This window comes from Necator americanus, chromosome I (genome assembly GCF_031761385.1).
Source record: "Necator americanus strain Aroian chromosome I, whole genome shotgun sequence".
Classification (NCBI taxonomy): Eukaryota; Metazoa; Nematoda; class Chromadorea; order Rhabditida; family Ancylostomatidae; genus Necator; species Necator americanus.
The window spans coordinates 17,716,495-17,739,570 of NC_087371.1; the positions used below are offsets into that span (position 1 = coordinate 17,716,495).

The window sequence follows — 23,076 nt, forward strand, 5'->3', positions numbered from 1 at the left end:
AACCCGTTGTTGACGTTGTCTCATAAGTCACTATACACAGTTGAAATGCACTTCAGAGTATAAGGAGAAGTCAGCGCGAGATGAACCAGTGGCTAGACTTGGGTTCACTGGATGATCTCGCTAAAAAAGATCCACCATTTAAAGTGTGATACTCATCGCGTCTCCATAACAGTGATTGGCAATTGTCGATTTGCAGTAGATATGCAATTATCAACTTTCGATGTTCCTTCTGATGATCGTCCTATCTTCACGACGGGATCTTCGGTGAAACGTGCTTGACGATGAGCTAACATTTCTGGGTCATCTCTGAAAGTAAGGATTTCATTCTCGCGAACGTTTAATGGTTCTAGTAGACGACAACGACCTAATGTCATAGTGCCGAATGGTCCAGTTCCTGTTAGTTGTCCAACAGCGGAAAAGTACACGGCAAACGGACGCTTCAGCTCGGTATTGAGTAAAGACGGCAATGAAGAAGGCGGCGAAGAAAAGCACCGAACACACAACGACCGTTACGTCGTCATCCGAGAGCGACGAGGAAACCACCCTGTATCCTCTGAAACACGAAACTTTGCAGGAGTTTAGGCAAGAAGAATGTGATTTTCCTTTCTGACGTTTAAATTTAAGCAGATTTCCTATTGTAACGGTATTTGTCTTTATTCATGTCAAATGACAACAAGTAAATACACGCTAAAATGTGTGGTGGCGCCTCCATCTGCTACAACTCCTCTATGCAGCGAAAAAGTGTTACCTTATTCACTTAGTGCTACCTTATTAACAACGTTGTTAGGATACCAATGAATAAAGTAACACGAACTTTATGCAATTACCACTTCAAATTTGCTTTTCTCCTTCTTTATTTTTCAAAATTCTAGACAGATCCCTGCATATGCGTATTCTTAGGTTTTAAAGTTCCACTGAGTAACACATGTTGGTTTAGCGGTTATGGTTACCACGTATTGTTTTTTCTCAGCTTTATGTGTCTTCCATGACTAAGAACTTATTTTTTCCGCACAAAATCAATATTTGGCGATGAAATCTCCCACTGTATGCGTGATGTGTTCAGTGTTACACAATTTGCAGCATAGCGCCTAATGAGTGGTTGGCACGATGTCTATTAGGGGATGCTCTCGTTGCTCTTGTTCATTACCCCTCATCTAATAAGCTCAGCCAACCTCATAATCGTGAGGTTTTGTCCGGTCAAATCCGGATAATGAACGTCAAATTGTCTTCTGTTCGCGCAAATGAAATTAGTGTCATTCGGCTGTGACACTGACTTTTTGCAGCAGTTTTCAGGATCAGCGCACATGTGCCTTGAATTCTGGAAGAAGACTCTCAAAACAGAAACCGTTTTATTTTTAGTTTTGAGAACCGGTTTCTTTTCTTTGACAAAAATGTCTTATTAATCTCTCTTAGCAATAGTGTTCCGAGAATCACTCAAGCCTAGAGCGGGGACACAAAAAGAAGTTAATTTTTGGATTCTTATGCCTATTGTTCTTCTTTGGTGCCAATTTTATGGAAAAGGGAAGCAAGCAATGCTTCCTATGTATTTTATGACTCAAAGAACGAATGAATCCTCAGACATTTCGCGAATTTTCCTTCTTCTTTCACACCCGCTTCCCCCTTATCTCACCGAATTATTAATCGAATATTTGCGATGTGGGAATGAGCTTTTCAGATAAAAAGCTTCACATGCGCGGGAACGATGCTTTGCATCTGTATGGCCTAATTCGAATGGCATCACACGATAGGCTCATTTGAATGCGGTTAAATAGCGCTTATCGAATATTCTCGAGAAACTAGCCATCATTCCTCGACTCACCTCAACGTTGAGTGATACTGCTCGGACAGCTGAAGGAAATGTATGGAAAGTACTGCACACACCACCATTATGATAAATACGATGAGAAAGAGTGCGTTTAGTAGACGATCCTTTGCTGATATGTGGGGAAAATGGAGGGAAGAGAGCTAAAAAAGAGGTAACTCTTTTTTTAGGTGAAAAAAGCAGAAATAAAAATAAAATATCAATGTTGTTTTTGCCTTGCCACTTCATTTATCTTATGTGACTCGTGAAAATATTTCCAAATTTCCATCAATAGTACACTTTTTCTAAAAGTGCTGTCGATAACATAAATAGTCAACAACTGGAGGTCTTATGAAAACTTTGGGGAAAGAAAAAAAAGCCCTTCCAAGTTCAGGGGGAAAACAAAAAAACGAAGAGGAATAATGGATGGATCGAGCACGTCAAGCGTTTTTGCATTACTTCCCTGAGATCATCACTATGTGAGAATCTGAAGCATTTAAAGAAAAGTTAACACTTTTTCTATCAACAAAAATGAGGTACAGTATCTAATGAGGGAAAAATCAATGTTTCGATCTTGACATACTGTTTCTTCTCTTTTCTGGAGCACCTTAGATGTATGGAAATGACTAAGTAAACATCTGAATCTGTCCCTTCAAAAATTACATCTGTTTAAAATTTGTTCAAGATTCTACAGGACTCTCGTATACATTCTTGCACTTATAGCCAAAGTGTGAAAGTACTTCAACGTCACTCAAGGAAATGTTATAGAACCCTCATGTGTACATATTTTTACGCACAGTGTAGCACAAGTGCAAACACACCTCTGCTTCCTGCAAAGAATTCATTAAAAAGAGGGATGAAATTACATTTTACGACTCCTTCTCCTGTCTTATAGAGTTAATTGTTATCTTCGAATGTCGACGTCTTCAGTGCCTTTCTTTCTATTACGCACGACTCTGTTTGAATACGGAATGCTGCAGGAAGAACTTTTCATAATTCCCTTGAAAATGTCCTTTCTGTAGCATCTCAAGCAGAACTCTACGAAATTCGAGTACAGCAAAAATAGCCCCTGTATACAGTAATCTACTTCTCAGCGAAGTAGCGACCTTCACAACACAAAGGTGCATCAAAATTGCCCATAAATTTCAAACATATGGCGTGCGATATCTGTCGCCACATAATAATTTAGTCACCGATACACGGCGACATGTTTGCATACTAAATTTGGAATTGTGTGGCGAAACAGCTGTTCGAATAGAAATAACGACATACTTACATTGATGCAATTTCGTCGCCTGTAGTTATAACCACACAATTCGCATCTCGGCGATGGCACCATTTTTCGTGTGGACAACTCCAACCAATGCTGAAAATTTTGCAGAATTTCTTCGGAAAAGTGTTCCTTTGAGGACGTTGAACTAACCACTAAGCAGCTCCTGTGGACGTACAATAGACTGCCGGAGCAACGGCACGGAGACACGAAAGGGTCTCGTGCATTTTCGCACTCCGTATGACAAATACGACATAGTGCCGTCGACGATGAGCAGACAGATCCTGAACAACACACTCATACAGGTTTTGCCTGAAGATGGCTCAGTTAGAAAGAGAGACCCAAACCTTTGCTTGCTGCCAGATCAGAACCAAGTAACTGGCTTGGAAGCCAAGTCTGACTGGGTTTGCGTTCCTCTTTTGCTTGTACTTCTTCTTCATCTACCTCCTTCAAGATTAAAGGTTGATTTTCCATCGAACTAAGTAGAGACGGTGTCGCCTAGAATTTCATTATTGTTGTTAGCTTATCCACACCTCACATTTCTAAATTTTTTGAAGAATTTAATTTGATTTGCTTTTCCCTTCGATTTGCAGATATCTCATGAAATTGTTTCCTTTTTTTACGAGGGGATAAAAGTTTTTTTTTGTTTTTCCTCCCTAGTATCTTCAAGTAACATCCTTTGAAAAGTTTTTTTTTGAAGAAAGATAAGCAAAAGGTGCGAAAGTTACAAGGTTTTTAAACATATATTTGGAAAATACTCCTACTTTTATTACACACTTTCATCAATTAGAAAAAAAGAATCGTAGGGACTTCTTTCAAATCCGAAAAAAAAATATTTCTGATGTACTCAGCAGTCCTAAGTCTTTGCTCTTTTATCTCTGTTAAAAAAAGGCTTAGGAATCATGTGATTGGATAATAAATAGCGACGAACCAAATAATCTTAACTAATGAATCCAGAAACTTAAGGTTAACAGGCGTGGTGATGCTAATTCGGAAATGAGAGGAATGAGAGGGTTTCGCACTTGTTATTCATGCTTTATGATGTTTGTAGCGAATATGCAAATGTGGTAATTTTTCTTAAGGATTCTTCTTTTTTTAATGAATGTTTTTGCGAGAAAATCTTCTTCTCCATAGGAATTTTCATTTCAAAATATGACAGAAACAACAATGGGTTGCCATTTTTGTTCAGTTAAAGGCATCACTTCACGAATCTGAGGTAGTACGGATTTCAGATTTAGTATTCGTATACGGGATATAAGATGCGGCGTGTGCACAAGGCTGGCGTGCTCCAATCGAACTCCTTGTGGAGAATAGCGCGCCGGAACGCCCTAAGCCGTTTCTTCCGGGCCATCTTTTACGGCAATTAGGAAGAAATGGACGGAATCACCCTTCTCTCCATAATCAACGATCCCGTATACGAATACTCCACCTGAAATCCGTACTACCCCAGATTCGTGGGGTGATGCTTTTAAAACCAAAAATAGCGATAAAAGATAGAATAAAATAGATTGAATGTTCATAAAATAAAATAAATGCTAATGAAGGTAGGCATAAAATTCAAACTTTTCTGAATGCTCTATATTTGCCATGATACACACATCACTGGTTGTCTGTTTTTGTTCCAAGAGAAAAAAAAAACGATTCGACGGATGTTTTTTACTGCAATGGAAACTGCCTGGAATGATATCCTTGGTCGGCCAAAGTTTTAACTGCCAAACTGTATTTTCTTTTGTGGATAGTGGGCGCAGCACGTTGCCTGACGCAATAGAATTCCATCTGAATGTCCTTAAGCTCCTATGCTTAGAATCCTCGTATAAGGGCAAAGCTCCTGTACATCCATAGGTGACCAAAAAAGTCCCCTCCAAGTCTTTACAAAAATGCTCCCTTCGAGAATCTTCATATTAGCAAAACGTCACGGGGCCATCTGAGATATTTATCGATCCTATTTTGACGTCGCCATTATTGTGTGAATGTTCACAGAGAGTTATTTTCTGAACTTTTTCCGTCAGTTTTCTTTTTGATTTCTCATAATCCATTGCTTCAGCACATTTTCCATTAAGAAATTGCGTTCCTCGGTAACCATACTCTAAGCGTGCGTTAATGTCACGGATTATAGGATTATACCGCACCCACCGAAGGAGTTTCCACACAGAAATTTGCATCACAACATCTTGTCCGAATGGATTTACTTTAAAGGAATTTGAGGCTAGTGGAGGGAGGAGGAGTACTGGAGTTTTTAGACGAAGGTTATGTCCTCTTGTTTTGTCTATTCGTCACTTCTTTTTTGCGCCGATCAGCTGATCTCCTCAGATACCAAAGTTTATGGAGAAACAGCTATTTTTATCATTGGTGTCATTTATGAGGCACTTGAAATTGAACGTAGATCACACGAGAAACGATCTCCGAGATGAAACTTCTTCATGTCTTGAGAGAGTCGAAACAATACTGATGCTGTAGTGCAAGAAAATTAGGAGTTTCTCCGTAGACGAGAGAAATTTATTCGGAAGACATCCCTCTTGCACTCGTGACCTCATAGACATAAGTGATAAGGAAACGTGTTTACAGTTAGTGCTGACTGAAGGTTCATTGCTAGATAAGATCTGCAAGTTGCAAGTATTAGCAACAACAATTCGTCTATATTGTAACATCAATCAACGCCTGTGGTATTCTGTGACAAATAGGAAAGAATTTCGTGGATATTAACGTTTTTTTTTCGGAAGTCCGCTGGAATAGTGCAGAAGAGATCGCGCATTATTTCACGAGAAAAAAGAGCTCGCTTCAGCATCGTTTACGCACCCCTTGTGCATAGCGGTGAAAACTCGTGCAAGTCTCATACTTTCGTCTCACAAAGGAGCATTTTTTCTGTCAGGAAAAAATAACAATTGAGATAAGATTGGTACTTTTTTCCTTGTTGTCTTCGAGAAAAAAATCTTGCCAGAACAATCGATGACTTTCGTAAAGATTACAACGATGTGAGGGTGAAGTCGGCGGTGCACCTTCTTTCAAAGAGAAGTGACGAAGTACTTAAAGTCCTTTCATTGATTTACTGGAAAACTGTCAGCATAACCAACATCTGACAGGGAATCAAAGGGCCTAAGACAATTACTCCATTCCAAAGAGCTTCTTTGAAAAAAATTCGTTAAAATATTTGATCTTAGGAGAGTACATAGTAAAATATAAAGAAAATTATCAACCAACTAGCATTTTTGCGCGATTTCCCTTCAAACAAGATAGCGCTAATAAAAATGGGGCCTTATTTGTACTCTTAACAAGCAGTATTCCTGATTTCCAAAGAAAGCACTTCTGTAACAGTACCTGGGAAAACGGCACTCGCAAGAAATTTGATGCATTCAAATGTTTGCCGAATTATTTAAGGATCAGGATTCGAAGAGAAAAACAGTGTTATTGATTTTCGAGAAGATAACAGTCAGTAACGTCGCCGCTAAGTTTCTTTTTCTTTTCCAAGCCTGTCTAAAACTCTCATGCTCGCTCTGTAATGCAGGATTTCCCCTAAGAAGCTTTCGTTCCCAGTAAGTATCGGTTTCGTGTCTTTTCTCTTTTGAAATCGTGTTTGCTTGCACAGCTCTCTGCCCTGGGAAGTAGATGTCGGTTATTTTCATTGCCTATCGAAGCTGACGACTAGTTTTGTAAAGGCTCGTCCGCCTATGCCGAGTGCAATAACACAGCCAGAAACCTGCTGGATAACGTTCAACTATGGTCTTTGGAGATGTTGGCGTCGCCGACAGATCACACAGCCCTTTATTGGAAATGGTCACTCTGACTTTGCCATGGACGTTTAGCAGAAAAGTTGTTGAGTAAAACGTGGTGCAACGCACCTGCTCCTCGTTCGGTTCGGTTGCTGACGACCACATTTGCGGATGAACGGAATCGTGCATGGAACTCTGCAAGTAGATTAATTGTTCAGTGACTTGAACGCAATTTGCACACATCCAGAGCCTTTAGTGGAATTCCGAGAATTTCCCAATTGGCAGAATTCTGCTCCTATGGGGCAATGTTTTAATATGAAACACTGCAGGAGGATCTCTCCTCATGTCCCTCAAAAACGTCCTTTCCACAACATTCCATTTTGAAAGTAACCGTACCTCAGCCGAGGTGAATGCCGCCAAGTCCTTTCTGTGTAGTTTAACTGATCACACAACGAGGACACACTAGTGTTTAGGTTAAGGAATTAAAGGATATCAGAAAAAACGGATTAATTGACCCTAAATATTTGAGAGAATCCCTCTTGATTAACATGCAGAATCTCTGCTATTAATGTCTTGGATTCATCATGATTGAAATCTTCTTCGTGAACGGCAGCACTTCAATGGGGTGTTCACGAAAAAGATTTCCAAATAAAGGATATTCCGAGAAGAATCGAACGTTCAAATCCCATCTTTACGAATTTTCAAGTCATCACTAATCGTTTGAAAACAAATTTATGACCTAATTTCATTCTTTATATGTATTCACGAAACTTGTTCAAACCAGAAAATCATTTCTCATTTTCTTTTCATTCAAAAAGAAATTTTTCATAGAAAACAGCATGATAGTATCATAGTGTTTTTATGAAAAAATTTTCCGAGAAAAGGAGAAGCAAAATCAAATTATTCGTAATATCAGATTGTTGTGTAATAAACGCAAAGAAATCGCTGAAGACATTCTCGGCAACTGCTTTTTTTTATGAAAATGGTTCCCTTCTCGAGAAAATTGGGATCGCAGAAGTCGTTTTTAGAGGCACTTGTAAATGTTTCGAGGGTTTCTTCAAATAAAAGAAGTCAGTTCCTGCTGATTTCTTTTTGATTGAATAGTTGAATCTATGATGGATGGCACGATTTTGCATGCACAATCATTGACCGCTGTTTATAATTTTTGACATTATAATGATATACCTCTCTATTTTGCAAAATTAAACAACGTGGAGAAAAACAGAAACAAGTGAAGAAATAGAAGCAATTGGTCAACAGATCAACGACATTGTCTCTTCAGTAATATATAATTTTCCGTTTTAGCAGGGAAAATTTAAGAAAAACGTGATTTCTGGACGAAAAGCAAGAGTTTGGTAGGAAAACTGTCCCAGGAAAAAAACCAGAAAAATTAGTTTCCAAAAAGAACTCCACAGGAGAACATCCTTCTTTGTGCCTTTCAGCAAATCAAAGTAAGGCGAAAATTGAGCAACGCAGTCGGATTGGCTTTTTCCTCATATGTCTACATAAGAGACTGTGACTTGGATGTAAGAGAACTATCTCTAAAACAAACAATCAACAATTCGCAAGAAAAGAGAACATGGGGGAATTGATCGATGAGAAGTGGTGACTGAGATGGATGTGCCAACCGAGTGAGTGCGGTGCGGCCGAAACGTTAAGAAACTTGTCAAAAGTTCGCAAGTTATAATTGATGGCCATGGAAAAACTTCTAAAACGCAGTAACGCAGGTTGGAAGAAAAAAGCTGAAATGAATATGAATGCACTCGGATGATTGAACAGCGGAGAACGACGAGCGAAAGGAAAGGGACAGTTCGCTGAAAGTACTATGGGAGAAAAAAACTTTGTTATTTACTTCTACATTGTTGAAATAGAATTGCTCAACTTACTTTAAGTGTATAAAAAGAAACAAATGCAGAAATAGAAAGTGTGCTGCTAGAAACTGCCTGGTCCTGTTCAGCTAGCAGAAAAGGCAGAAATTGAGGAGAGATCTAAAAGAAGCTGCGTCGGAACCTCATCGCCATTTAACACATGTGGAGAGCAATGGAAAAAAAGACATTACAGATGAGATGAATAGTGAAGAGAAAAATGAGGAAAACCTCTGAACACACATTTCACAGCTTATTTCGATGGTATGCGTTGTGGTATTGAAGAGCAAAAATAACAATTCTAATAGATAGCTAAACAAATATATAACAATAAAAATAAAATAATGATGGCCCGGTTAGAGTAAGTAAAACCTCTTCACAGTCCATGCTATTATGTTCTGTAACTAGGAACAGCCCCGCTGAGAACATTCCTAAGAAAACATGTGGAATCTCAGCAACTTGATATGTTGACTAGTGTGTTTACCGCATTTTTTTTAAAGCAGAGGGAGGAGGAAGAAGGAGACAAGAGTAGCAGAAAATCTAAAACAACTTATGTTGGCATCAAGAAGAGCTCAATCTTGCTCTAGTGACACATCAAAACAACATTTCGTCATATGAATATTAATTCGCGATGTTATCGTTAACGCATTAAGTGGGTCCCGTGACACGAAAGTACTTTTCTCGCCACATGTGATTTCTCTGTGCATTCGAACAACGCTATTATGAACAACTAATAATTCGAATAATGATGGTTCTTAGATTTGTTTTAGCACATGATCGTCAAGCTTCAGCTGATTCATGCTGTAAATTTCCAGATAACAATGATATTGCGAGAGCGATGAACAATTCCAAACGTCAGGTAGTGTAAGGTTGGCTGTTCTTTTTCATCTCTTCTTTTTATTCAAAAATTCTTTTCAGTTTTCCATGGGAAATCTGACACCAGTTGCGGGTTCCATACATCGGAACTGTAGAACTCTCAGAGGAAAGCAGATATAATAATATATCCTGATTCATGGAAGATAGTGATTCCATAGGAAAACAGTAGGGTTTCTTTGTGTAACCGTGTTAATATATCTGCTCATATTTGCTGTTTCTCTAAAGCATATATTTATCTATAGGAGGATAAAAGAAAAAATATGTTTTCTGAGGATAAGGTATATTCGTTGGATAGATTGAGGGTGGAGTTCTTCAGATTAGCTATAAAGTCCGGAAATGCTGAGAAAAAACTTTCAAAAAGGCTTCTTAGGTTCTTTTTTTTGCTCAAATGTTATCCATTGATTATATCGCGGATCAATCACAGGAAGAAAAAACAGCTAAGATCGTTCATATTTGATGTTTTATTTATTTATTTTTTTAATTTGATTCTTTTCTGATAGCAACAAGATTACTTACAAGAATGAATAATGGAATGTTGTAAATCTCTTCATCTTTAATGAATCATTTTTGGTGATAATAGGAAAATGACATATTCAACGGAAACGTTGTTCTCGCTTTTTTACATGGTCAAGCGGAATGTGAAAGACAGAAACTGTGAGTAATAACAATTTTGTGATGAGAGCTGCCCGAACAGCGAACGACTGTCTTGAAAATGGCTGCACTAATGTGTATTTCTTGATGAGTCAAAGGCAATCCAACCACAAAACACAAGGGAATTCTTCTTCTTTCTTTCCAGACGGTAATTTCGGGGAAAACACCGCTTCTGACGTACGTCTCTTCAATTGTGCCGCTGCGAACCCATTGCCGGCAATAAATTGTCGAGGAGTGCGAAATGTAATGAAAAGGGAACTCACATTATTCAACGAACCATTTCCCGAGTCAGCAGAGGTCGTCGATTGAGCATCGTCTGCTTCTCGTCGTCGTTGCGACTGTGTGGCTTTCAATGGATCACTATCGGGAAGGATGGGCAAATGAACTGCCGACATCTGTAATCAACACGGTCAGTCTGGGGTCGCTCTCCGAGAACGTTGCGACGACGACGGAACCAGTTACAGGCGACAACCATACATGCCATCAACGAGAATGGAGCTGGGGCTGAGAAAAAATAGCACGATTCAGAAGGTTCGTTCAATTGCAATGATGATCGAGTGAGAGTCGAACGAAATTCACGTGGTTAACGGAAGAAGACTGGAAGAAAAACAAGTGGCACCAACAGCAACCAACGTTGTAATAGTTGCTTTCTCGACTCAGTTTCACAACAACTATTACGCAGTGAAGTGGGGGCTCAGTTGCAGAATTCCTCTCTTTGGACCAGTTCGGTCGAAGAAATCATTAAAATCGCATTATACATTGAAACGATGGAAGTTTGAGCTGCCGTATAGCACTAAGGTCCGTCCGATTGAATAAATTTTGCGGAACTCTAGCGTAATGCGTCAAATTAGAGAGCAGCTGTTGCACTTTGCGGTCAGATGAACTTGCGACAGTTGCAGGAACTACGGAAAGAAGTCGCTGAAATGCGTGGCATTTTGCGAAAACAATGAATATCCAAGTAAATTCGCGTAAAGATGTTGCTTATTTTCTTGTAGCTGCATGTAAAACACCGCTGTATTCTCGTAACCGTTAGAGTAATAGACACAATTGAGTTTTGCACGAGAACACAAAAACATCTGCTTGGGCTCGGTACAGATGAAGAAAAAATTCGACAAATAAATCAAGCTCTTCTTTCCAAATATGCAATGGAATTCATTCTGTACTATTTTTTTGCAGATGCTGATTCACTTTTTTTAAAACTTATTTCTCGACTAAAGATACAACTCTGTGTTTATCAATGGACTGGTCATTTTTCTAATGGAATTTCCTCTGAATCATTGAAAAGGAAGCACTTATGGGGAAATTTCCAAATAACTGACGATAACCTTTGGTAACTATGTAGGAAAGAAGAAGAACAAGTTTGATATCGATCAATCATCCTGAAGGGTCTCTTTTAGGAACAGACAAATGCGTCGTTAGAAATATGTAGTACTCTGGACTGTTGTTGCTTGACCAGTGATACCGAGTTTTACGAAGTAATAAATGGAAGAGAAAATGGGTCGGAAATAAACATATCGGAATGAAATGTTGGACGTTAAAAATGAATGTGAATAAAATATCTCGAAGAAAAATGCACTTTGGAAGAAAGGTTGATTAAAGGAAAATGAGCATTAAATGGATGGATCGAGGGACTATGCATTCTTTGCAATTATGGATTACTATCTTCCTCTATAGCAGCTACGCACCAGTAGCTATTGATTACTAAACAAGAAAGCATGTTTGAAATAACTATACTTGCATTGTAAATGCACAGGAATATGGATAGCAATGGTATAAAATTTTCTGAACAGCATACAGATATGTAAGCTCTAAAGAAAAAGGAAGAAAATAATCAGCTTTTAAGCGAAAATTTCGAAATTAGTTGTATGATTTAGTGGTTGGAGGGAACGTGAGGTTGCGGTTCTGCAGGAGTCTCATGTCGTCTCAATAGCGTTAAGCCTCCACTAAGCTGCATGTCAAAGTACACACTGCTACGGGAAGAGGAGAATCAGCTGATCGCAACAGGAACGACAGTCGCCGCTGTCGCCGCCGCCACCGTGGCTGGTCACTATGGCTCCGCCCTACGGCATCGGGAACGCTCGCTCGGCCTCTTCTCCCACAAGTCCGGCTTGGATTCCAGGCATTAAGGATAGCTGGTTATAATCAGTGCCATTGTATTTTTCAGATAGTTGATTCAGTGCCACCATAAAAGAAGTTAAGCAGGAGGAGATTTGCGATAAATCAGCTTCCCTGAAATATGTGCGGTGCAGAGGCGACAAAAGTGAAATCGCACGTGATTCAAGGTTCTCGTGTCTGGAAACCTCGACATAGTTCTATCACTATTTTCTATTAGTGAACAGTGGCGTTTTCACTACTCTGAACGATTATGGAAACACCGAACCATTGCAAAGCGCCACTTAACGGAACATGAGATTATTCCAGTCAACCTCTGTCTGAGTCTCTGAAGACAACAAAGAATCCGACTCGTCAAACCAATGAAGGTTTCGCTTAAAAACCCCGCAGGAACACTAATAGAAAATATGGAATCGCTCGATGTGGGTATCGTATAACGATACCATACATAAAGCACCAAAGTAGAAATATCTGACATCAGTGGCTGCTCTCATTAAGGGACGTTAGCTATCTATATCTTATGGTTGGTTAGTGCTCTTCAGTATATTACCACTATATTTCTTTTTTACCAAATAACACATCATATACATCGTCCACGGAAATAAGTTAAGATAGAGTCTGCAAACTCATGAACTGCTATTGGTAGATTCGTAGAAGAATGACTATGAACAGCTCCCGCACGTCGCTCGCGCACCACAAGTGTTTTGCGCTTCCGAAAGAAAGCGTTGATTGCTGCACGATACGAGGTCACGGTGGCAATAAGCCAATCAAATCGCCATGTCGTGTTCTGTTGGCTGGCCGCCGTCATCGCTGGAAAGCACACACTCAACAGCGATGAATATCATGACTTTTCCACGAATGGAAGGCGTATTTAGGAAAGCCGATTCAGCCGATGCACTTTGCAGAAGTGGTGTCCTAGAGACGACTTTTCAAATGATCGACTTGGCGTCTATGCCTTTTTAGAGCCTTGATAACTCTGACAGTAAAAATGCTTTGAAATTAAGAAAGCACAGGGAACTCCACTGCTTTTCAGAATTGCAAAGAGGAGGAAGCATTTGAGAGAAAACCGGATAACTGGAAACAGTCGTCCGGTTTTCTCTGGAATCAAACAGGACCACATTTTACTGCCTGTATATATGAAAGACAGGCTGACTACAGTAATCGGAGTGTTTTTGTTTACGAAACTCCTCATTCCATATGGTTCAACGACTAAATGGATCCGCATTGGAGAGACGGCCATCGTCGTTGAGAGCGGCGGTTGTTGCTGCTGCTCCAGTAAGTGCTGCGGGTAATGGATATGCTGCCGTAACTTGTGAGAGACTAACAGCTGGTACGGAGTCGTTTCGAGGTGTCAGACAATTCCACCGGCTTATAGGTTCTGTTAAACGTTCGGTCTACCTCTATGCAGGTGAAAATACCATTTGCAGGGTGTGGATGGGAGAGGCCTGCTGAAAAATTCTATAGTAGATTCCATAGGAAATGAAAGCCATCAGTGAAATGCATTTGTACATTCTGATGCAATGAAACGCAGCTCTCCTATGGTCTGAGTTCTTACCAAAGAATATTATAAAATGTGCCAATAATAGCAAATAAACATAAAATTTTTTCACTGTTCCATCTCTCGAGTCCTCTGGACCTCTCCTTTCTTCTTTAAATTGAAAGGAAACATGAATATTGGATTGGGAAGGGAGTGCTTACTGTTAAGTGGTTATTTTCTTGAAATAACGACTCTGAAAGAAATTAGTCCAAGAGTTTAACATCCGTTTCTTACCGAGTTGTCTCCCTGTCTACGATAACACTACTACTAATAAAAATAAACTGGAAATAATAATACTAGCAAAAGTTAGCAGGACACTCCACAACTGTGCATTGGTCGTGGGCTACGAAACTGGACCTTGTCGTTCTCCAGTTAATTAGCGGGTTGTCCTAAGATCGAAGGCAATTTCTGCATTTCTGTTCTGAGTGCACCCCAGTGGTCCTCAATGAATTCATAATGAAACCTCCGAATCGCGCCGCGTTTAACTACAACAAATGTGACCCTAGTAGGAAGTATGTGGAAGTGGAAAATCACAGAAGGAATCGACTAAAGACACTTTGGAGGACTATGTGATAGGGATTGTTTAGAGAGAAAAAAGGTAAAAGAGGTCACCTTTGAGAGATTGCATTCTAGGTGATTATGCGAACCAAAAACTGGGCAAGATTTTCCTGCAAAAAGCCAAACTTCAAGAGAAATTCATCAGACTTTCATGGATTTGTGTGTTCAAGACCAATGAAGATGAAAAATAAATAGATAATAAAGACCTCTAACAGTTTCTTAATAAGTGCAGGAAAAAAGACATATGCGTTTCACATATTCTTATAAAGATAGAATACGGGATGAGATGAGGTATTACATCGCTACGGCGCTGGTTAAGCAGTGTAAATTTCGCGGAACACCATAAACAAGCGTTTATTGTGTTGATGATTCGGAGAGGAAGCGTCGTTTGTTCGTAAGCCAACGCCGTAATCGCAACCGGAGGACCGGGATGAACTCATTATTTCGGTATTTGCTGCTCAATTGCGTACGGGCTCATTTGCATAATCGCGACAGCCGGGCCGATTTTGATCGTAGCCGCTCTTATCTGCATAACCGACGTTGGCACGAACAATGTGACACATTTCGACTAGCTTCAGCGCACATTTGAGCTGTTCCAGCTGCCTCGGTCGATGGACGTCAGAATAGAGATTCTGGAGCAATTACCTGTAGTGAGACCCCATTCATCGCAATGAGATAAGGATCTGAACCTGGATGTGCCCTTTGAATGTTGGCATAGGTTAGAAGACGGATGAACTGAGTCATTCCAAGATTCAAGTACATCCAGTTTACAGCTGGAAAAAGTGCTGGTTGAATAATGTGCTTATGTGCTTATGCGACAATTAATTACTGCTAATTACAAGTTGACAATTTAGAGATAGAAGTCTGTAGAATGGAGAAAAATTATATAGATTAACGTGTGTCTGTCAAAATTGAAAATTACCCAGTAATTAAAATTAAGAACGAACCTAAGCACCTCTGGCGACTACATAGGGTGCCAAGTTGATTAAGAGCAAAAGGTATTGACGTTGCTGGGTTTTCTATGAATTGAATCTGGTCAGTTTCGGTGACTTCGAAGGATAAGTTTGGTTTCAGCACTTTTCGGCTGGAACGACAATGGGTGGTGTCATTGCTGTAACGCGACCGGCTCGCTTTTGATTAATTCGTAAGGCACAGCGTATGCGGCCGTAAACGATGTCGTTGCATCTGCCGAAGCGCTGGAAGCAAAGCACATTCACTGGATTTCTGTCGCTGGACTTCGAAGAGCTCCTAACAACGGATGGAAAAAGAGGACAACTCCAAAAAATTCTATTTTCTCAGTATCTCCTTTTCATACCATTTTTACTATTTTTACTGTGTGTATCAATAACAAATAGTAATGCAAATAATAATGCTTGATAGATAAATAATTACATAAAAGTTTCAAAAAATTCTGGCTCAGTGTCTATAATTTAATCCATCAGCGAAATCAAAGGATACGACAATACATACGGATAAATTTTCGCGTTCACGGATTACAGCCAGTTGTGTTTTCAATGAACATTGCTTGTTTCTCTTTTCATCAGAAGCCCTTTATTGAACAGAAATCATAATATACTGATCAATAAGGAATAGGGAGTAGAAAAAGGGCGGGTGTGGTGTAGCGGTTAGAGGTTCCGCTTCCTGCACGATCGGTCGGAGGTTCGAATCTGCCCTAGTGCTCACCAAGCCTTTCATCCCTCCGAGGTCGATATAAAAGAGGGAGGATAAAAGCACTGACTTGAAGTGAACGTGGGGGCGCATCCCAAGCGGATTGAGTAACGCCAGAAACTTTAAACTTTAAACTTTAGGGAGTAGAACCGACAATCTGCGGAAAAATTTCAGAAAAAAAAACAAGAGAAGGAAAGCTAGGAAGGGGAGACTGGAAAAATCAGAAGCGACATGCTAAAAATTCAAGAGTAAAAGTTGGTAGGATGAAGAGAATTGAATAGTATCAAAATTCATGGGTTGAAATTGCAAAGACATAAATTTTTATGTCATAGGTTGAAACTCAAAGCGAAAAGTAGAAAACGGTGAAACAGTGTATAGTGAAATCGAGCGAAACTATTGCGGAAGGGAATGCACTTAGTGTTGTTGGAGGATGACGGAAAACATGCTACATGAAGAGGCGTCGGGCAACGATTTTACTCGCAGAAATCTAAGCGAGAAGAGAAATGGGCTTGCAGTGAAGAAAAAGGAAGAGAATCAGAACGTGAGAGCAATGGAGAGAGGTGCCAAATAAAAAGATTCAAGAACAGGGAGTGTCTTAGAGGAAGATGCCACATTTAGAAAGTGTGGCTGTAGTAGAGATGATGATGAACATCCATAAAACAGGACGACATTTCCATGCCCTTTTTATCTTTTATTAGTAATAACTTGTATCATTTAACATAGATATTATTACAACGCATATTATTATTGTATTAAATTAAACTATTTGACTTATACAGCAGCCCTCTAGCAAAAAATTGGTCTTTTCTATTCGAAGGGAGATAGAAACAATAAGGGCAGAAATCTCACTTTGATTTACCGGTGGGGAAGTTGTTTTCACTTTAAAGTACGTTATGTGCAAGTGAAAGAAAAAGTAGACAGGTAAACAATTAAACAGATGAACAGAAAGTGCAGTGCTTGGGCTAATCTGACTTTAAATAACAAATAAACAGACAAATATGGCGACATAGCCGTACCAAAAAAGTTATCTTAATAAACAAGTAAACAAGCATTTTTAATTTTTTGTTTCGAAATCCTTAAAAAGCAGCAACTGGATTGAGCTGATTATTTGGGTTGGAGTGCAATGAAATTCGCGTGTATCTGTGACCCCGGTGACGACTACGAACGAAAAATGATTCCAAGCAACGAAATTACGCCCAAAAAGGGGTTGGACACAACAGAGATTCATGAACATCGAACATCTCACTGTGGTCATTAGTTCGTGACTGAAATAAGTGGCAGAGGGCATGAATAGCCCTCCGCGGAAACTATAGTGGACTGCTATGTGCCAAAACGAGATTATACGGCTTATTGGTGATGGCGAAAGCGAGGGTGTTGTCCAGACGAAGAGAGGGCAAAATGCGAGCCAGAGTCTTCAGAAGTGTACGTGTGTAGGGGAGATCCGAACAAAACTCTGCTAACACACTCTCATAAATTATTATTGGAGTAACTGAAGTACCAAGGACATGAAAAATGTAGAAGGAAATAAGAAAGTTGTATAGCACTTTAAAAAAGAACCTGAATGCGCGCCTAGTGAGACCAGCCAGGAGTTTTTGCGGTGAACTTTCTTACATTTTGCAAAGTTGGCGCTGCTCAATAAACAACAGCATGAAATTTAGAGGTAGTTCTGCTCTTCGAGCACTAAGTTTTGTATTTGACGGATAACGTTTCAACATTTTAAAAATCCCTACCTCCACAACTACATAGTTGAGTAATTGTTCCTCAAGTTTATTTAAATTATGATTTGAAATGAATTTTATGATGAAAGCACCGTACAGGCTGCCCTTTTCAAACTCACTGAAATGAAGATGCTGGAGTGTTATGATTTTCCTAATTCTTATCATTGATGATAATCAAAACCATCTATGCAAATGACTTCGAGAAAACAACAAACACAAGCACGAAAACACAAATCGGATCTTGTGATGTTTTCTTTTCGGTCTGAATTAATTCTAATTTCAATTCTTGAACCTATTTCTATTTCTAAGGATAAGTCTAACTGAAAGGGAGTGTAAGCCACTTTGAAACATTTTCAATTCTAAGCCTTCATGGGCACAACCTGCGAACGAGTTCGGCAACGACGGAGACATTTCTGGCACATGATTTTTCATATTACACTTATTCCAGTTCCCCTTCAGTTCTTTTACTGACGTTTTTATTAAATGTATAAAAAATATTTCATACATTTAAGCTCTTCTCTTTCTTGTACAGCTCCAAAAAGTATAAGTCTTACACAAAAATTTTCAAGCGCATTTCATTTAGGCACAAAACAACAACTCATCGATTTGTTATTTTCTCCTAAATCCATGATACTACAATATTTTTTTCGCCGCTTAGCATGCTTCTGGAATTCTGATCATATGATTTGGTATATAGTAATTTCAATATGATATCAATTTTGGAATTACTCAAACATATCCTTGTAAACGGTTCCGTACTTCGTCAAAATAGCAAGGAACTAAAACTTCGATGACTCAAATTTTCTACGCGCCTTAAGTATATCAGTTGAAATGTGAATGTAATGGAAAAGAGGAAATGCACATGGATTTTTCTGGTATACTCCAGAATGGAGCGAAAAAAATCACGAGAAGAATCTCACGATACCTCGTTTCCATCATTTTATGTCCTCCCATACACTGCATTCAATGGCGGATGTGACGCTGTCGTCGACAATGTGAATGCATGTATGACTGGCTCATCGGAATAAAGTGCAACAAGCGCGATAAATGCAAAGCAATCCATCGAGGGCCGTGGCCGACGACAATTTGCATGATGCGTAGTAGTAATGAGGTCGCTTTTTCCTCCTTCAGCGGCCGTGAAGCAACTACGACGTCGGCCTGCGTTTACGATGCATACGCCTTTCAGGATTCGAGGATGTGTTGCCGGATAAAAACGCTTGTCTTCGCATCTATTGGCGTGTATGAATGTGTTCTGTCGGAATCGTTTTTGAGTGACAAGGACTGGAAAAAAGATTGCGATGGAAATGCGGACCACCAGTTCCTGATCACAAGCAAAGGAAGTTAGGAATAGACAAAAAATTCTGATTTTTTTGTCTGAACAAATTGTGAGAGAATGTTACACAGAGAATCAAAATGGATTTTCAGCAGCGTAGCAACAAATGCCATGCTTATCTACTATCCAATACCTCAACAAAATTCTTCTGTAACAAGTAGCACAACGAAGTCCTCGAAAAAGATACGTTACTTTGTAAAATTTGAAATTGCCGACTCTATGCACGCAAGACTGCCTTTTTTCAAAGAAAGCGGGAATATAGAAAATGATGGGAAGCGAAAAAACATGAACGGTTTCCGTGCCTGAGGCATCGTTTTCATATTTTCACTACGAAAGTAAGGTACAGTAAAAGTGCAAAAAGCTGTAACATGCCATTTAGGAATGGGATTTCATCTTTATGGGAGCAATGCGCTGTTCTCTTTATGTTCGTCAAACAGTGATTAATATAGGAATAAAAGGAAGAGGGGACTTGACTGGTTGGCAGAAAAAAGAAACTTTTAAGCAGTCTCGCCAGCCTTTGTCAGATCCGGATATGGAGGAAATCTTCCTGTCTTTACTCCGTTACCTAGGGTAACTTGGGCTCCTTAAAAAAAGTTCTCCTACAGAAGGTCTAAGCAAAATACTTTAATAAGAAATCAAGAGCGATATCAGTCGTTCGATGTCAACAAAGCAATAATAGGAAACAAGCAGAAAAGAAAGTGCACGTGAATGTGGAACCGCTGTAAAAAGAGTGGACGAATTTGATAAAAGAAACAGAGGTAGCTTGAAAATCGAAAACAAGCATGACGAGGAAATGAAAAAAGTTATAGCTTCTGGAAGAAAACGACATCACTTCGGGAAAACATCATTTGAAGCTAGCAACCAGTTCATTGAATTTAGCTGTGGGATACCCAGAGGTTCTTGAGGAACATTTCCTTCTGAAAAACCAAATATTCCGTAATTTGTGATAGGGGTTTCCGGCTTGAACACCTGCTGGCCTTTTCATAATTGAATATCGAAAACAAGAAGAAGTAACAACTTGCGCAATGAATTTGTCGTTGTTTTATTTGCGTAACGCATCTGAATTATGACGATGGATGTGGTGATCTTGTCTGGAATTCCCAAACAACCTCAGCTCTCACCTTTCTTCCCCTACACCGCACAGAAATCGTCTCCAACGCATTTTGGTGCCCATCACCTCGAAACAAAACATGCATTTCTCTTTAGCAGCAAAGTTTTATCTATCAAATCCAAGAAAGTTGCTCCTTGTAAACACAGTAAAAAGGCAAAATATTTGCAATAGTTTTGAAAACGTCCACCAAGATTTTGGAATTCTAGCTCTTCATTTAGGACGATGCAAACCAACTGCGTCTTCATAGAGGGCATAGGGTCTGCAGGACGGAACAGACGGGGCGGGAAATTAATCGATGCGATGCGGATAAAGTTTCTGTCACTTTTCCGGGATCTATAGACTATTTCCAGATACGCGGTACCAGCAAAAACTGAGCAAATCGATAGTTCTTCTCAAGCACCGACGAAATCGTCACATTTTGCAACCGCCGACGACGACCACTATCAATTACCTTTTTGTGCGCTGAAGCGCATTCAAAACAGTGAATCGATCGGATTGTTTTCGTGTGTGTCGAACCCTCGAATCGTCGATCAAGTCGAGGAACATTCAGGAATCACAAGCGGAGCGGGACTCCTTGCACGAAGGATGAGCTGCAGCCGGCTGACTATTGCGCACCGCGCGCAGCATAATTATAGACATTACTGGGCAAAGCGATCAGGAGTTAGGTATTAGTCGGTGGCCTGCGAGGCAGCGACTGCAAATCCGATCCAGAACTTGAAATGTTGAGCAGGCATAGCATTTTGCTTACGAAATCCAAAATATTCCCGGCAGACTGCAGAAACTTCAACTTCACCCAAGTCTATTAGCACCTCAGTGCAGCCCAAAGGAAAGTGACGATTTTGTTTCAAGTAACCGAAACTGACTCATTTCCTTATGGGACACATGTGGTGAAATTCAACAGGAAATGTTTTAAAAAGGAAGGCATTCGAAGTGGCTTGTGACAGTGAATAGATTGAGAAAATAATGGAGACATTATGTCTAAAGAAGGTGATCGTACTTCCATTTAATTTCCGACATTCTCAAAAAATGTGGATATCTTCATCCATACGCCCCTAATTCTCAGATGCGATAAGACATCATCCAGTCAGTCAGCGACATCAAAAGTGTGCAAAAACAAAAGCTCTACGCTCGACTTCAAAAGCAAAGAAAAATGTATAAACGGCACATCCTCTACAACAAAAAGTTCTCAACTCTCGCAAACTTCAACAGAACGAACAAAACTTTCAACGAATAGGAATAAAAAAAAGAATAGAAAAAATTAAAGAATAGGAAAATGATTTTAAAACTCTCAGAAAAATTCCAATTATAGTGTACAACGGGACGCCTGTTCTCATACAAACGGTGTACTGGAATCCAAGGAAAACAGAACCAGATGAGAGTCGAGCAAATTAACTGGAGCAGAAAAAGCTGATTGGAAAAGCCAGTTGTCTGACGGATTCTGGAACGTTCCAGAAGAATGAACAAAAGAAAGGAAGAATGATTCTACAAGATATAAGATGGGATGAGACAAACAGACGATAACTCCCAAAAGAGCGCGAAAAACTGCAAATAACTAAATTTCTTTCCAATTAAATGTGATAGAATTCGTGTTTTTCCGCAGACTTTGAGTTTTTCCGGTCTTTTTCACTTTTGAGAGCATCACTTCTTTATCGCCTAGATTTTGAGGAGTTTTTAAGTCCATATGTCCTTGTTGAGAAAATCGAGCAAAGTTCTACAAATTCCATTTTAAGGATCAAAGGGCAATTTTTGCACACGTGATTTCTGAACCGCTCTCAAGATTGCTATCGAGCCGCAAATTGACTTGTATTTTGTTTCGTCTCCATCTGAAAAAATAATTTGCGGCAACTTTATTTTGTTGATAGGAGGAAGGGAATTTGATAAGAATGATGTAAGCTGCAGTGATCCTAGATCAGGACTAGATCAAGCGAGCCTTTGAAAAGGACCACCACGTTAATGAAGCGAACAGTCGCTCGCTCACTACACAGAAAGTACGGTAAAGCAAGAAGAGTGAGCTTATTTGGTTTAGAAGTAGGAGGAAAACTATTTGCCGAAAACGGAGTGTGTTTGAACTGGAAAGAATGCTATCCGCACTCAGCTGCGGCAGATTTTCACTTAGCCTTGTTCCACAACATCTTCCGCATCACCTACTATTAGTTTTACTGGATCCAGTCATGATTCGGCTTCGAACGAACGCTAAACGTCGATCGTCGCTATTCATCGCTGGAACAAACGACCGAAGTGGCGGCGAACTGGTCTGAAACGCATTCACTTAGTAGCAGCGGAAGTGTGGCAGTGAGGGGGACCGACGGAAAGCGAGCAATCGAGGGAACAGAATGAGGGACGTTGAGGCGGATTCGGTGCAGAACACTCTCGGGAGTGCTCGCATCAAGTAACTCGGTGAACATAGATGGAAAAACACAAATATACACTTAGGACAGTTGCATAGCATAACAAAAACAAGGCCGAAAGAAACAACAACACGATGGGATTATGCACATACAATGAAGAGAGGTCTGCTGCTATTAGTGGGCGATTTTTTCGCCAGAACTACGCTGCGACTGGTGGTTGCGTCACACTCGCCAGACGTCTCTACCAGACCCTTTCGAGCGAACCGCAAGGAACAGCAGGGGTTCCAGTCGTCAATGTTTTCGTTTTGTTTTCCATTCGGTAACGAAGAGAGAAGGAAGGATGTGTGGATTGCCGCTTAACGAAATCGGAATGCAACGAACGCAGCTATCCAGTAAAATTGGAATTCCGAACAAGGTTTTGCTAACAAATTGTACGACTCTCAAACGTTCGCTGAGGGATCTCGAGAACAGTTGGAACCCTCACGCCTACTGTTATTGAAAAAATGTTTACTGCGATTGAT

The 23,076-nt window shown here is 39.9% G+C and overlaps 1 protein-coding gene across 2 annotated transcripts; it reads right to left on the minus strand.

Annotated features, from left to right (window-relative positions):
* Nucleotides 1-152: 152 nt before the first annotated feature.
* On the minus strand, nucleotides 153-13,090 carry RB195_005969 (uncharacterized protein; the record flags this gene model as incomplete). Of its 2 annotated transcripts, none has more annotated exons than XM_064178805.1 (9): nucleotides 153-306; nucleotides 365-553; nucleotides 1,820-1,965; nucleotides 3,078-3,167; nucleotides 3,225-3,355; nucleotides 3,419-3,569; nucleotides 6,908-6,973; nucleotides 10,434-10,565; nucleotides 12,977-13,090. In XM_064178805.1, the coding sequence occupies 9 exons, from the start codon at nucleotides 13,088-13,090 to the stop codon at nucleotides 153-155; spliced, it is 1,173 nt and encodes a 390-aa protein (XP_064035815.1). The 2 variants fall into 2 exon arrangements, with proteins under 2 accessions (XP_064035815.1, XP_064035816.1); XM_064178804.1 differs by lacking the exon at nucleotides 12,977-13,090 and adding an exon at nucleotides 8,665-8,766.
* Between the last annotated feature and the right edge of the window lie 9,986 nt (nucleotides 13,091-23,076).